This window comes from Hemicordylus capensis, chromosome 16 (genome assembly GCF_027244095.1).
Source record: "Hemicordylus capensis ecotype Gifberg chromosome 16, rHemCap1.1.pri, whole genome shotgun sequence".
NCBI classification, from domain to species: domain Eukaryota; kingdom Metazoa; phylum Chordata; class Lepidosauria; order Squamata; family Cordylidae; genus Hemicordylus; species Hemicordylus capensis.
Window position 1 is genome coordinate 6668923 of NC_069672.1, and position 16118 is coordinate 6685040.

Genomic DNA, 16118 nt, shown 5'->3' on the forward strand with positions numbered 1-16118 from the left:
AAGTCAGTGGGGTTGAGAGTCAGTGAGACACAAGGCACCAAGAAACGTAAAGCAAGCTTGAAGTCGTAGTATCTCTTAACATGCACCATCTGAGGGCTGACTCTGACATCCTCTCTGTTTGCGTGCAGATGACTTCTTTCTACCGTCCCCACCACTGTAATGGCAGAAGTGATCACTGGCAGCTCCGATTCGTTTTATGCAGACACCAAACTGAGCTTTTAGTTACAGCAAGCAAGCACTGGGCACCATGTTCCTGTGTCTGCTTTTCCTTTCTATGGCACTTACATGAACTGAAATGGAAATAGGCTTTTATTTTATTTTTGGTAACTATGTTCTCCTACTGTCCTCCTAGCTGCAAAGAATCATTGGAATATACTGCCCGAGCATGCCCTAGAATTCATTCTAGAACTGCATTGTTACTGTGTTGCATCAAATTGCCGTTTGCCTGGTCTCTGGGAGTCTTGTGAGATGGAATCAAGTCAAGTCAATCTTTATTTACGGTCATTGACCAAACCAAGAAGGAAGAAGAAGAAGACTTTACATACAGTCTTTATTTGTAAAGACAGTCAATCATACTTATAAAGATAAACATTAACGATGATATATAGTTACGTTAAAAATCTATTCCTTTAAAGTTCGCATTCTGGTGGCGACATAACAAAATTTAGCTACTACATATGATGCTGTTACATTCTTATCTGCTAATAGGTATGTAACAACAAAGTTGTCTGTCTGTCCCTTGATGTCTTTTATCAATGGGCTAATTAGTTGACACCTCAATTTTTGATAGATTGGACATTTTAAAAGAATGTGAGCCATAGTTTTGATCACCCTTCCGCAAGAGCATTTGCGATCTTCATGTAATTTCAGCTACTTTCCGTAAAGCTTTGTGGAGGGAAAAGCATCAAACCTAGCCCTAGAAAGGGCCCAACGAAACTTGCTCAAAGTAACTGTAAATAGATATGTTGCCAGGAAAGATCGGGCTTTGTGTATATTTGCTTATAAAAGGATGGTAGGCGGGCTTTCTCTTCTTGGATATCAATATCAATTAATCTCTGTTGTACGAGGCTACAAGCTGCATTAACACCACTCTCTAGCAGTAGGGCAGGTGACAGGCCACACTTACACAATTTATCTATTATTTTCTGGGAGCAGGATATCTGAGGCTCGGCCGCCAAACGTTTTGGGATTAGCCCCAATGGGCGAAGATGTAACTTAATCCAATAAAATATCATTAGAAGCCAAGCTCTAGTTTCCAATTTAAGTAAACCTGCCTCAAGGCAGATCACCGCATTAGAGACACAGAGGTACACCAAATATAGTCCTTAGGAACCCAGTTTGAATTTTTTCAAGATCATTGAAATTGGTATACGGTCCCAGTTGTGTCCCATAAAGGAGTTGAGAGATTACTTTAGCAGTATAAAGTTTTACAGCTGCAGGAATATAACTCCCTCCGTGGGACCAAACATTTTTCAATATGGCTCCATTACTGTGCTTAGCTGTATCTGCCGCTGATCTAATATGGGCAGTTTTATGACCATTAAATTGAAAAACTATCCTGAGATATTTAATTTGTTTTACTTGGTCTACCTTATTACCTTCAATTGACCAATGAAGAGCCCAATGTTTAATACTAAAGCAAAGAATTTTCGTCATCGCATGATTTATTATTAACTGTTCTTCCTTAAAGTAACTAGCCAAAACACCCAAGGCCTTCTTTAGACCTATTCTGGTTTGCGACAGGACCACGGCATCATTGGCATACATGAGAATCAGAAGATGTTTGTCTATCAGTTTTGGAGCATGTATGTCAGAGTGTTGTAGCTGCTGAATTAACCTGTAAACATAAAAATAAAAATTAAATAGAAAAGGAGCTAATATACAGCCCTGTCTAACACTCTTCTTTCTAGGTATCTTCTTTGAAAGCTGGCCTGCGGGCTTAAGGCATACTCAAAGATTTGAGTTTTCATACAATCTATATATTAATAACAGCAATCTTTTATCAATTGAGGTTTTAAGTAGTTTGCCCAAAGTACATCTCTAGATATGGAGTCGAAAGCCATTTGGAAATCAATAAAGGCTGCTGCGTACAGAGATGTTTTTCTCTCAAACATATATTTTTCTATTAGATGGTGCAATACAATGCAATGATCCATTACTGATCTACCTGCTGTAAACCCTAATTGTTCCGGTTCTATAATACCTTCTTTATTCATCCACTCACAGAGTTGAATACATAAGTGCTTCGCATAGAGTTTGCTAATTACGCTAAGCAAACGTATCGGTCTATAATTGCACGGGTCATCTTACAAACCTTTTTTATGAATCGGAACGACGATAGCAAGTCCCCAGTTTTCGGGAATATGGGCTGTTCAATCTATATATGATGACAAAAAATCTGGAAGGATATGGTTGTAGCCAGGTGGTTTCCTTCTCTTCAGCTGTGCAATTAACCATTTAATTTCCTCGATTGTAACCAGAGACCAGAGGAGTAGAGAAGCTTGTGGAATCTCTATCAAGGGGGATGAGGATGGCTCACTATAAAGTGTCATAAAATATGATTCCCATTGTGCAGCCGAAATTGGGGTTTGAACATATGGGTGTATCGAGGATGAGATTAGCCGCCAAAAAGCAGTTGTATCCTTACTGTTTACAGCGTTTATAACAGCTGCCCAACGTTCTTTCATGGCAGCTTCCTTTTTGAATCTTAAAAGAGATTTAGATTCTCTTTTATGCTGTAACATTTCATTTTTCAATTGTAATGAAAAATAAATTTTAAGGTCTCTAGAAAGCTGGACTAATACTCCTTTTGCCACTCTACACTCCTGATCAAACCATTTTTAAAATTAATTTTTGAAGTCTGTTCCACATCTTTCAAGCTCACTCATGTCAGCAGTGGGCAAAGTTGATGTATTAAAAACTCATAATTTGCAAACATCTCATCATGATTGACAAGAGGTTGTTCTGCAGGCATGCCAAAATTGCAATCCAAATTCCCCAAATATGACATAAGCAGTTTCACGTATCCTCATATCCGTTTCTGATATACACTAATCAATCACTCCCTGGGCAGGGTGTTGTGACCATTTAATTCTCTTCCCACCTATTGGTGTTAATGTTCGCCTGCAAATTATTATTTCGCCTGCAAATTATATGTTCAATTTTTAAAGTCATCGTCCAATAAATTACAGCTCAGCAGGATAGGCAGATGATCACTTTCTGGTCTTGGGATGACTCTAAATTCAGCTTTCCTCTCAAGAAGGTCACGAGATCTTGCTATATAATCAATAGTTGACCGTTTAGCCTCAGACAAGAAGGTATACTGTTTGGAGCGATCGCCTTTAACAAAAATAAATCTAAGTTGCTAATAGTCTGGATGAGCATACATCCTGCAAAGTTGCCTACTTTATCTATCGAGACTGGCCGAGACAGCTGCTGCTCCTCTGCAAAGGGGAGACCAAGAAGGAGAAATAAGAGGGTTTTTGAGGCTTCAAAACCCTCCCACGTCGTCCTGGATTAAAGGATTGACACAAGATAAACCACGATTTCTCATATACTGGTTATCTGATACAGGGATTGAGCTGTAAAGCTCGGTTTTTGTCTCAAGGTGATCGGCAGGGAAAAGGATTCCATCTTTGCTCGTCTCCTTCTTAGGAAATCTTTATGACCGAAGCTGCCCAGCAGACAATCTCTATGGCTTGGATATAATTAATGTTTGAAGTTCAAGAAGTTCACCTCTCCAGTGAATAATGATGACAAATTGATGAAATTCCTCATGTGTTTCTGGGAAAGACGCTACAGATAAGGCTGTAAGTTTCTCTTTGGATCGAAGAAAGGAATTCTTTCTTTTACTTTGCTTGCTAAACATTAAAACCTAAGACTTAAATTGTTGATAATTTTTTTTTAACATCCTGAAAAGATTTTATTAATGGGGATTACTATTCTTTAAGTTTAAAGAAGAGACGTCTTGGTGTTTCCTATTTGCTATGGACTCTGCCTATCATTCCTCCTAACCAATGGAAACAAATAGATGTCCTACACCACCGTGAGAAAATTCTATGCCAGTGATTAGATACAGAATACACGATGCAGAATTGTTTATGTTTGAGAAATAAGCACAGGCTCTTACTTTCTGTTTTGAGATCAAGGACAAATTTTGCTCTGCAAGTATTTTTCTTTTCTTTACCCCTTCATATCATCATGAGAGGCAAAGCTCATCAGAGCCAGACACATATGCAAGCCAGGAGACCTTCACTTCCAGATTTAGGTGTGGGGGAAACCAAAACACCTGTAGCTATGGACCAAATGCTCGCTGAGATGAAGCAAACACTGCAATCAAATGCTGATGTTTTACAATCAAATGCCACTGCCCTTAAACAAGTCATCTTGGATATGACCCAGATGAAACAAAATATGAATGGATTAAATGATAAAATTTCAAATATTGACAAAATTCTTAAGAAATTAGCACAAGATAATAAAGAATTTAGATTAAGAGTGGAAGCTTTAGGGAAAGATGTGGGATCACTGAAAGATGACAGAGAAAAATTATCAGATCAAATGGCTTTGCTGGAAGTAAGACAAAAAGAGAGATTTTTAAGGTTTAGAGGCATCCCAGAAATTCCCAACCAGAATGTCAAGAAACTACTTGGAGCAGAACTTGCATTACTTTTGGGAATTACAGCAGGAGAGATGGAAGCTCAGATTGAGATAGCTTTTCGTCAAAACTCGGACTTTGCCACAAGAAATAATTTAATCAAGGATTGTCTAGTACAGTTCACCACTAAATCAATAGTTGAACGAATCATTCAGGCCCATCTCACCACAGCCCTAACAATCCAAGCTCATCAGATAAAAATTTTGAAGGAAATTCCAGCTAGAATTTTAAGAAAACGTAAGGATTATAAATTTTTGACCGATGCATTAAATGCCAAGGGAATACGTTTCAGATGGGAATTGCCAGAGGGACTCTCCTTTTTCTACAAAAATAAGAAGAACAGATTTACTGAGCTCCTCAAAGCACAAGAATTTTGGCGGAAATATAAAAAAGACTTATCTTCTGAGCATCCTGTTCCATAAATATATACTCTAAATCAGTCCATATGGATTACAAATATATATACAGAATTTTTTTTCTTTTATTTCTCTCTCTCTCTCTCTCTCTCTTTTTTTTGGAATGTAATTTTTTAGAAAATTCAATGGACAAAACTGAAAGATTTTTGGATAAGATATAGTAATTTGGTCAACTGGCTGGTTTTTATATAAATAAGATTAAAACTAGGTTTTGATTTAAAATATAGATTAGAAAATTAAAGATGGATTTCTGGAAATAAGTGGGCTAAGAGTGGAGAAGAAAGGGAAATATTTGGGAGATTAATTATTAAATAATAAAACACGGATTTTTTTCCCTTTTTCCCCCCTTCTCTTTCTGTCGCTGTTTGCTAAACAGCTATGTTAAAATATGGAACTCAATGAAAAAGGATTTGCAAAGATGGTCCAAAATGAATTTATCTTTAATGAGAAGAACTTTAGTGGTGAAGATAAATGTCCTATTTAAAAGGATACTTTTTTTCTAGTATATTCCTATAATTAACAGTATGACTTGTTTTAGGCAATGGCAAGTGGATATAAGTAAGCTTATTTGGCAGGGGGAAAGATTAAGAATAAACTCTAAATATATGGTTTTACCTTGCCAGATTTAAGGTTCTATTTTGATGTTGTTTGTTAGATATGGTTAAAGAATAGATAATACTGAGAAACTCCAGAGTTTTTGACCTGGAGGGTTTTGATAGAAGGTTTGGATGGCATGCCTGCTTAGGGTATGAAAAAAGTAAAATACACAGATTTTTTGAATTATTATGTAAGAAGGAGCTTAACGAGGGTATGGTTAAAATGTAAAAATTGGTTAGAACCAAAATTTTGTTATGGTTATCCTTGATTGAAGCTCTATTGCGTAAAGAACCAAACATCTAGATGTGTTGAGGTATTTACAGAGATTTGTTGTATTTTTATGGAAAGGATTGTAAGTTAAAAAGCTTAACTGAAATATAAAATTTGGTTAGAGATTGATTTTAGTATAGATGTCGGACATAATATAGAAAGGGCAGCCTGGGAAAAGTTATGGAAGAGTGATTTAAAACTTACTGCTTGCTATGCTTTGAAGGAAAAGTATTATAAAATGATTTATATGGTATCTGACATTAAAAACTGGCATTAATGTATAAAAATGTTTTAAACAAATGTTTGAAGTGTGGGCATACTGAAGATATTCTTTTTTGGTGATGGACCCGTGGGGAGGTTATGGCCTATTGAGACATGATATATAATGGATTAAAGAAGGTGACTTTTCCCAAGAAGTCAGAATCCTTCCTGCTGGGAATAATATAAGGAGTAATCTTTACAAATGGCTTGACTTTCTTCATGTATGCATCGACGGTGGACAGAATGATATATGCAAAGAAACAGAAGAGTAATGAACTGCCGTTAAGAGAAGATTAGCTTAAAAAGGGGGGGGGGAGGTCTTGTTTTTGTTTTTTCTTTTGGGTTTTTTATTGTTTTGATTTTTTCTCTTGTTATATTTAAAGAATTATTTTCCTATTATTGATCTTACAGCAGGATTTGATTTGAAATGCAGGGTGGGTAGATTAATGGTTTTTTCTTTTCTTATAACTTTAAAGGTTTAAATTTGTGTTTTTTATTATTATTATTATTATAAGGGTAAATTTTATAGTTATAATTTCACGAAGAGAGGTGCGCGGGAAGTCCATTTGTGTTTATTATGATTGTTATGTTTATTACTGTTAAAAATTAATAAAAATTGAATTTGGGGGGGAAAAAGAGACTCATGTAAAAATATTAGGATGGACATCAATCATTGGAGGACATAAAGCAAAGCCATCAAATAGTGTTACATCATTAAGGTTCAATATTGCATTACAGTCCCCAGCAAAAATGAGGGAGGCTGATGGATATAAGGAAATTAATTGCATGAGATATGACTCCACAGATTTCCACTGCAGCCAAATCCTAGTACCATCCCGCAATGTAGGCAAATATACATTAACAAAGATCAGTTGATGATTAAAACATGTAATCAATATTGCAAGACTCAATTTTCACATGCAGGCAATTCTTTTAAATTAGCTTTTAAATGTACCGGAATAAAAGTAGCTAACCCACCAGAGTTTCTCCCCACCCCTAGCACTTAAGGTTTCTGGAGTCACAAAGACATTATAGTTGGAGAAGTCAAATGTGTCCTTCATCCAAGTCTCCTGCAAAACAAATTATGTCATATCTAGAGATCAAACCTTTTTTGGTGCCAACCGCAGATGTTCCACAAGAGGAAAGTAAAACATTCAAATACAGAGTCATTTTCTAATTGTCAGTTGGTGTTAAGGGATTGGCTTATTAAGGCCTTTTGATCCAGGGAGTACAAATCTTCTGCCATATAAATAGGGCTGACCTTCCCTGGAAGGAATAATCCAAGGTTGAGTGTAAAGATTTGGAGACTCCTGTCCTAGATCCTTGTCCAAAGTTAATGCCTCTATGTAGGAAGATAAAGTATATGGTATATCAAACAGATCAGCTAATCTATCAAAATGAGGGTCATGTACAACTGTCTTCTGTCTTAGATACATTACGAGTCTGAGTATAGGTGTCTTCCTTCCTTAATGACTGACCAGTGGGAACTCTATATTTTGATAAGGGGTACTTTGAAGAAACAGTAGAGGCCCTACATGGACTTTTAGTACCCCCTCTTCCAGAGTTAACACTAAGGTTTAACCTTACATCTGCACCGTCTTGCAACGCCTTCTCAGTCTCAAATGTATTTTGTATGTAAATCGTGGAGAAGGGAGAAGAGTGCCTATTGTCAGATACATCTCCAGTCTTAGATGTTGTAACTAACAATGAGACCGCTAATTCCTCTGGATCAGTAGGTTGCCAGTCTACTACAACACAGATAGTCCTTGTCCACTCACCTATCGTTGTCTGTGTTTGCTGATTCTGCATATCCGCTGATAGGCAAAGTATTACCTGCCCCATAACACTGCCGGTGTTGGTCAGAGTATAGCAAACATCCCTGACGTTCTTCATGCCGTTTGGGAAATTCCTTAAAGATACCTTTGCTGGAATTGAGGTAAACACTCTCCTATGGAAAATTTCCAATTCTGAACAACTCCCTCATTCTGAAGAATGATTCCGGGATTAGAGTGTGTTCGAACCTGTCTTGCAATTTCAAGACTCGTGGATTCAAATCCAAATCATTTCATATCAAGAGATATCCAATCTATCCTATCAGTGAGCCATTAGTAATAACACCATGGCTTCGTCTTTCATCTCCAAGTGTCTCCCTCCCCCATTCCAGAAAACACAGAGTGATCTAAAAAAACAAAAAGCGTTAGCAAATGAAAAATAACTTCCTTGTGCTGTCTCCCCAGTGTGGGCTCTAGGATGTATAGTAAGTTGTTCATTCCTGCTAAAGCTCTTTCCACCCTACTAGCATTTATATGGTTTCCCCCCGGTGTGGGTCCTGTGGTGTCTAGTAAGGTTTAGACTCGTGCTGAAGCTCTTTCCACACTCTAAGCATTTATGTGATTTCTCCCCAGTGTGGGTTCTATGATGTATAGCAAGGTATGCAATTGTGCTGAAGCTCTTTTCACACTCCAAGCATTTATATGGTTTTTCCCCAGTGTGGGTCCTGTGGTGTCTAGTAAGATATACACCATGGCTGAAGCACTTTCCACATTCAAAGCATTTATATAGTTTCTCCCCAGTGTGGGTCCTGTGGTGTCTAGTAAGATATACACCATGGCTGAAGCTCTTTCCACACTCCAAGCATTTATGTGTTTTCTCTCTAGTGTGGGTTCTATGGTGTAGATTCAATTCTCCTCTCCTGCTGAAGCTCTTTCCACACATCAAGCATTTATATGTTTTCTCCCCAGTGTGGGTTTTCTGGTGTTTAGTAAGAGCTCCACTCGTGCTGAAGCTCTTTCCACACTCCAAGCATTTATGTGGTTTCTCCCCAGTGTGAGTTCTATGATGTCTAGTAAGTTCTCCACTCGTCCTGAAGCTCTTTCTACACTCTAAGCATTTATATGGTTTCTCCCCAGTGTGGGCTCTATGATGTATAGTAAGGTTTGCAATCTGCCTGAAGCTTTTTCCACACTCCAAGCATTTATATGGTTTCTCCCCAGTGTGGGTCCTATGGTGTATAGTAAGAGTTCTATTCCTGCTGAAGGTCTTGCCACACTCTAAGCATTTATGTGGTTTCTCCCCAGTGTGGGTTCTTTGATGTAGAGCAAGATTTCTCCTATCACTAAAGCTCTTTCCACACTGCAAACATCTATGTAGTATCTCCCTAGTGTGGGTTCTATGGTGTATAGTAAGGTTTGAAATCTTACTGAAGCACTTTCCACACTCCAAGCATTTATGTTTTTTCTCCCCAGTGTGGGTTCTGTGGTGTCGAGTAAGAGTTCTTCTTTCACTGAAGCTCTTTCCACACTCCAAACATTTATATGGTTTCTCCCCAGTGTGGGTTCTATGGTGTCGATTCAGTTTTCCACTCGTGCAGAAGCACTTTCCACACTCCAAGCATTTATATGGTTTCTCCCCAGTGTGGGTTCTATGGTGTAGATGCAGTTTTCCACTCGTGTGGAAGCTTTTTCCACATCCACACTCCAAGCATTTATATGGTTTCTCCCCAGTGTGGGTTCTATGGTGTAGAGTAAGATTTCTCCTAGCAATGAAGCTCTTTCCACACTCCAAGCATTTATATGGTTTCTCCCCAGTGTGGGTTCTATGGTGTATAGTAAGAGCTTCCTTCATGCTGAAGCTCTTTCCACACTCCAAGCATTTATGTGGTTTCTCCCCAGTGTGGGATATATGGTGTAGAGTAAGACTTCTCCCATCACTGAAGCTCTTTCCACACTCCAAGCATTTAAATGGTTTCTCCTCAGTGTGGGTTCTTTGGTGTACAGTAAGAGTTCCACTCCTGCTGAAGCTCTTTCCACACTCCATACATTTATATGGTTTCTCCCCAGTGTGGGTTCTATGGTGTAGAGTAAGAGTTCCACTCCTGCTGAAGCTCTTTCCACACTCCAAGCATGTATGTGGTTTCTCCCCAGTGTGGGATGTATGGTGTCTGGTAAGGTCTCCACTCTGGCTGAAGCCCCTTCCGCACTCCAGGCATGTATGTGGTTTCTCCCCAGTGTGGGTCCTATGGTGTATATTAAGAGCTTGCTTCATGCTGAAGCTCCTTCCACACTCCAGGCATGTATGTGGTTTCTCCCCAGTGTGGTTTCTGTGGTGTGTATTAAGTTCTCCTCTCGTACTGAAGGTCTTTCCACACTCCAGGCATGTATGTGGTTTCTCCCCAGTGTGGGTTCTATGGTGTCTAGTAAGATCTCCACTCCTGCTGAAGCTCTTTCCACATTCCAGGCATTTATGTGGTTTCTTCCTTCCCTTCATTTCCTATTGAGGATGAAAGCTTGGTTGAGAACTCAAGCTTTTCCTATGCAGAGGATAAAGTATTCTTTTTCTTTCTTGCTGTATGATTTGTTGGATTACAGCTGAAAAGCAGGTATTTCATTCCCATTCTTCCTTTTTGTTCCAGTTCTTCGACTCTGTTGCTTTCTATCTTTTCCCCTTTCACAGCTCCCTCCGCTGGTTTTCTATCATTTTGTTATATTTCTGAACATTCTTCCTCTCCCAAGTCTCACCTGCTGCTGGTACCAAGAGAGAAAACTAGTCAGAGCCTGGGATAGAAAAGGAACAGTCAGGAGATCCTATCGTCACCAGACAATGGTCCTGTTCTACTCTGCAGGCGTCTTTCTACCTTCAGAAATAACATGGATCTGAACTGCTTACTAAAACTATTAAGCTCAACCTCGGAATGTATGCATTTCCTTAGCAGTGCCTTATGAAATATTGTTATTAATAAGTTGCCCACCCCAAAGGACAATGGGCAACAACTCAAAATCTTGCTGTTTGAACAAGCTAATAGTTTGGAGCCTGATCAACATGCCTCAATGACCTTGCAGACTGCAGAACCAGGACCTTCCATGGCCATCTTGTGCTCATGTTTTAAGCAGAGAGCCAGACCCTCCCATCGGTTCTCTACCACACGGGTCATCAGTGCTCCCCAATTTCTCCTCTGTTCTCTGCACCCCAACCGCATTGAACCCAAGCCTCCGATAGGTGGGAAAGGATCAGAGAGGCCAGTTTGGTCTCTCCTGCATCAAACCCAGGAAATCCCTTCCCTTTCCCAACCTCCTCCCTTCGCAGACACATTCCAACCTCCTCTCCCCAACCTGAGAGTTGTATCTAGTTAAGTTAGCTTGTAGCTTGCTGCCAAAGCCTCCCCTCTGTATTGTTTTTATATAGTTCCCCAGCGAAATACACAAATGACCAGTGGGTTTGGTTTTCGTTTCTTCCTCCCATGAATCAGAATTTCAAACCATTGAAATCTCTCATATTCAGGCTGACTTGGATTCAAACTCCACAATTACTGCAGTGTCTGAATAGGAGGTGTCCAGCGACTCCTGAGGTGTCCAGGAGGTGTCCAGCGTGGCCCGATGGGAGCAGAATAAGCAGGCAGCCACACTGTATGTGGGGGGAAGTCTCCTGGGAGCCGGAAGTGAGGGTGGGCTGGACGCGTCGGTGCATCCTCCCTGGCGGAGCTCTTCTCAGTGGCTGCTGGCGGCGGCTCAGGATGGGGGAGCTGCCGGGTGGAGAGGCGCCGGAGGCCGGCTCGGTGCTGTGCCAGCTTCTCGTTGGGGTTTACCGTTGCCAGCAGCAGTTACCTTCTAAAACGTGAGTCGGAGTCCCTCAGCAACAGGATCGTCCCTTTGCAGAGCAGCGCGCGCGCGCCCACCCCATCCTGGAGGCTGCATTCAGAGGGACAAGGGGCGGCAGGGAGGTATCCTGCCACCCCAATTATTACAATATATACGAGCCCTGGCGGGGTGAAAGCGGCGGGAAGGGTAAGTAAACCCTCCCCGTCCTTAAAGCTACCCCCTCCACCCGAACCAAACCGGCCAGATCCAGACCGGTCCAGAAAATCCGGAGGCCTTTAAAATGGCCTCCGGACTGGTCCGGACCCATCCCTACTTAAAACATCTACACTGGCTGCCGGTAAGTTTCTGGGCAGAGTACACGGTTTTGGTTACAACCTATAAAGCCATAAACAGCCTGGGCCCTGAGTATTTAAGAGAACGCCTTCTTAAAGGCACCCACTGAGATCATCTGGAGAAGTTTGTCTTCAGTTGCCACAGGCTCATCTGGTGGCTACTCTGGTGGCTACCCAGGGACGGGTCTTCTCCGTTGCTGCCCGGAGGCTTTGGAACACACTTCCTGCTGAAATAAGAGCCTCTCCATCTCTCACAACTTTTAAAAGGGCAGTCAAGACACATTTGTAACCACCCTGAGCCATTTTGGAAGGGCGGTATAAAAATCAAATAAATAAATAAATCTGTTCACCCAGGTTTTTAATTAGATACTGTTTAAATTGTGTTTTAAATGTGTTAAAAAGGTTTTAATGTTTTAATTTTAATGGTTGAAATATTTTAATCCTTTATTGGCTGTTTTTATTGTTTTGTAAATCGCCCAGAGAACTTGCGTTACGGGCGGTATAGAAATGTATTAAATAAATAAATAAATAAATATTTAGTGTTTGTGTCCCGACGGGTTTATACAGTGGAATAGGAGGAGAAAGCCAGAAAAGCCTCTTGGTGCTTCTCAGGGGTATAGCAGCAAGGGAATTTCACACTCTAGGTCTAGTGATGCAAGGGAATTTCACACTCTAGGTCTGGGGAAAAGGTGCTTTGTAGTAATGCAGGTGGCTTCAAATTATGTTTGCTAATTATACCAAGAACTAAAGAACCCTAACCGTTCTCAAAGCTCTCAAATTCCAGTACCACCAGACCCGGTAGCTAAATTTTGTAGCGCAGCCCTCTGTTTGCGTAAGAACTTAATAAAGGGAAAACAGGTGATGGAGTTAAGGCCAGAGCATCTATTGTTGCTACCATGTGGCTAACTGCAGGGGGGCATGTAGGTATTGGGATCAGTTGTACATGATCAGTAAATCTAACAACAAAATTTCCCCAAACTCCTGAATTGTTTAACCCCTCTCTGTCGGGCAGGCAATAGTTTGAGTTTTGATTTGTGTGTAATAGTCTCCAAGTATGAAATACTGCTGCCTCCTTTTATTCTGAGTTATGTATTTTTAGTAGTACTTTCAGTACCTTGATTTATGTTGAGGAGGACTTTCTAAAATTTATTTGGTTTTATTGTTTGTAGCAGAAGCTTGATTGTCTTCTCTCCTACATTTGTTTGAATCTCATGTGGGTCACTGACCAAAATAAAGAAATTTGCATTTGGGCCCGGGCCCCGCTCCTTTAATCCCATTATAATAAATATAATAACCCCATTATAATAAACTGGAAGGGGGCACCACACTGGCTGTTTTGCCCCAGGCCCCACACCCCACTTGGTCTCTCTTAGGACAGCCCTGGGAGAGAGAGAAGCCAGGAGGGTTTGCTTTGCAATCACTCTTCTCTCCATCCTCGAATGAGCCCCAAAGCTCTCAGCACCCAGCGAGTGTTGAGGGGGAGAAGCAGAAGGGTTCTCCTTGCCATTCATACTGAACGAATGAGTCTTCCTTTCCTTTCTACTCCTGTTTGCAAGGAGACAAAGGGGCCAGTTCAGATGATACTTCTAAACATGTGTTTAGTATATGCATGCCCAAGCTTCCCTCTTTGGCGTCTCCAAGATAGGGCTGGGGGGCTGCAAGGTCAGCCCTCCAGAAAGGGCAGCCCCCTCCAAGGGTAGCTGCAGCTAGGTGCCTCTCAGTCTCTTGACCCCCATGTGGCTGAGGAGGGGCCTTTTCAAACCGGCTCTTCCCCTGGCCCCACGGCCTGCCTTCCATGGTCCCCCCAACTCACTGTTGTCCACACAGACTGGCAGCGACGGCTGCTCCAGGGTTCCAGGCAGGCGTCTCTAAACCTTCAAGGAAACGGGACGGGACGGGTGCCCTCATACTAGGGAACTGGAACCTTCCCCTTCTTGTAATCAGGTTGGTCAACCTGTATGTCATTTATGCAACGCTCCTGCATAGGAATGGGGAGGGAAGACGCGACCAAGAGGTTCACGTGGATGAGACAGTAAATCTCTTCTGGAAAAGTTTGTATGTGCAAAAAGACAAGAGTATCTCTTCTAAACAGCAATGGGACAAATTGTGGAAATGGACGTTGGACGTAACCCCACCTACCCACCCCCAGATTACCTGATGTGCCTTGTAATCCCCCATCCCCGAGTTACAGTACTGCCTGCATATACTTCATAACCTTGTGGGTTTCCAAATCCTTGTGTGCAAATCTTTGTAGATATATGATGGACAAACAACCACTTTGTATAGAATTGTGCTTTGGCAACGTACTGTAGGCTTTAGTAGTTTGTTGGTTCAATTAAAAAAAATCTTGTCCTACTTGGAGATGCTGCCAGGGAGGGACCTTGCAACCTGCAAACCGGCCCTAAAAACCTGCAGGCCCCCTTCCCCTCAGGGGAAGATCTTCTGTTGCTCACACGTGCTCTCCCATTCCAATGCAAACCAGAGCTGGCCCTGCTTAGCAAATGGGACTATTCATGCTTCAAAGAGCTACACTGGTCTGCGGTGTCCTGGATACAACACTGCCCCGATGGGCTTTGGAACTTGCTCCCTGCTGACCTGAGAGCCTCCCCCCCCCCCTTACAACTTTCCCAAAGGCACTCGGGACACCTTTGTTCACCCAGGCTTTTAATCAGAGACTGTTTTAAGAGTTGGATGGCTTTTTAACATTGCAATGCTGTCAATTTCACAGCACTGCAGTCTTCTAACCTCTTGGTTTGCCGTGGTTTGTATTGGTTTTGTTGTAAACCACCCAGAGAAATATTTAACAAAGATGGTAAACAAATAAAAAATAAAAACAATAAAAGGGGAGGAGAAGGGGCGGGTGCAACAGAGAGCAGGGGGGCCAGCCGGGCGGGTGGGAGGGGGGAGGAGGCGGCGGCGGCCCGGGCGGGGGGGTGCGGCCCTGGGCTCCCCGCTCTGTCCAGCCCCGCCCCGCCAGCGACCTGGGGCAAGGAGCGGACCAGGGGCGGGGCTGCCAGGGCTGTGGCCGGAGCTGGGTAGCCAGGCATTATTCCTTGCTAGCCCGCAATGCATTCCCGCCCCAGCACCAGGAGAGGCAGGATGAGATCCCGTCGAGAGGGGAATGCCCGCCCCCTTCCGAACAACAGAGCCCTGCTAAGGCCAGGAAAGCCGTTTCCAGAAGGGTCTCTTCTCTGGGTTGCCAAGCGAAGGAGGCCAGATCTGCGCGTACCTTGGCATCCGGGCAGGATTGCGTCACGGATGATGAAGAGCAGCTGGGCTGACACGCGGGCCTCCGTCGGCGCGGCTTTGCTAGCCTTGCAGCTTGTGGCAATGCAAATGCCAAGCAGAATCAATCCCGGCCGGCTGCGCATGCTCAGCAACCTGAACTCACTAGACTGCTTCTCAGCCACCTAGAGGCAGAATGTCTGCAGAGAGGCTGCAGTTGGAAACCCTCATTATTATACGCACTTAGCAGAATAAGCAAATCTATCTGCCTGGAAAAGATTCCTGTTTTCTCACAATCTTCGTGTGCTTGGGGGGGCGGGGCGCGCGCGCACAGATGGCCCTTTGCAGTTCCAGAATTGGGGGGGGGGGTCACACTTCAGCCACTGTGCAAAGTGGCTCAGCCCTGAGTTCTGGAACTTTATTTAGCAGGGGCAGAGCAGTTGGCCCTATCCAACCCATGCACACCATCCCTCCAGTGGCTGTTGCTGGTGTCTTTCTGCAGTGGGGCAGAGTTTGCACAGTGGCTGAAGTGTGACCCCCCCCCCCCAATTCGGGAACTGCAAAGGGCCATCTGTGCGCGCGCGCCCCGCCCCCGCAAGCACACGAAGATTGTGAGAAAACAGGAATCTTTTCCAGGTAGATAGATTTGCTTATTCTGCTAAGTGCGTATAATAATGAGGGTTTCCAACTGCAGCCTCTCTGCAGACATTCTGCCTCTAGGTGGCTGAGAAGCAGTCTAGTGAGTTCAGGCTGCTGAGCATGCGCG

General features: G+C 42.5%; 1 protein-coding gene across 4 annotated transcripts; it reads right to left on the minus strand.

Annotated features, from left to right (window-relative positions):
• Nucleotides 1–531: 531 nt before the first annotated feature.
• Nucleotides 532–15484, minus strand: LOC128338468 (zinc finger protein 850-like). 4 transcript variants are annotated; one of them, XR_008312636.1, is made up of 2 exons: nt 7308–12674; nt 532–1837 (listed from the first exon to the last, which is right to left on the minus strand). XR_008312636.1 is itself a non-coding variant. In XM_053280967.1 (2 exons), exon 2 carries the CDS (start codon nt 10465–10467, stop codon nt 8497–8499), a length of 1971 nt encoding a protein of 656 aa, XP_053136942.1. In that variant the 5' UTR covers nt 10468–10721; nt 15357–15484; the 3' UTR covers nt 532–8496. The 4 variants fall into 4 exon arrangements, 3 of the variants coding, with proteins under 3 accessions (XP_053136942.1, XP_053136941.1, XP_053136940.1); XM_053280967.1 differs by adding an exon at nt 15357–15484 and having other exon boundaries at nt 532–10721; XM_053280966.1 differs by adding an exon at nt 15357–15472 and having other exon boundaries at nt 532–10724.
• Between the last annotated feature and the right edge of the window lie 634 nt (nt 15485–16118).

Excerpts from the sequence above, each read along its gene's own strand:
- LOC128338468 (XM_053280967.1), bottom strand. The coding sequence starts at position 10,467 with ATGAAGGGAAGGAAGAAACCACATAAATGCCTGGAATGTGGAAAGAGC.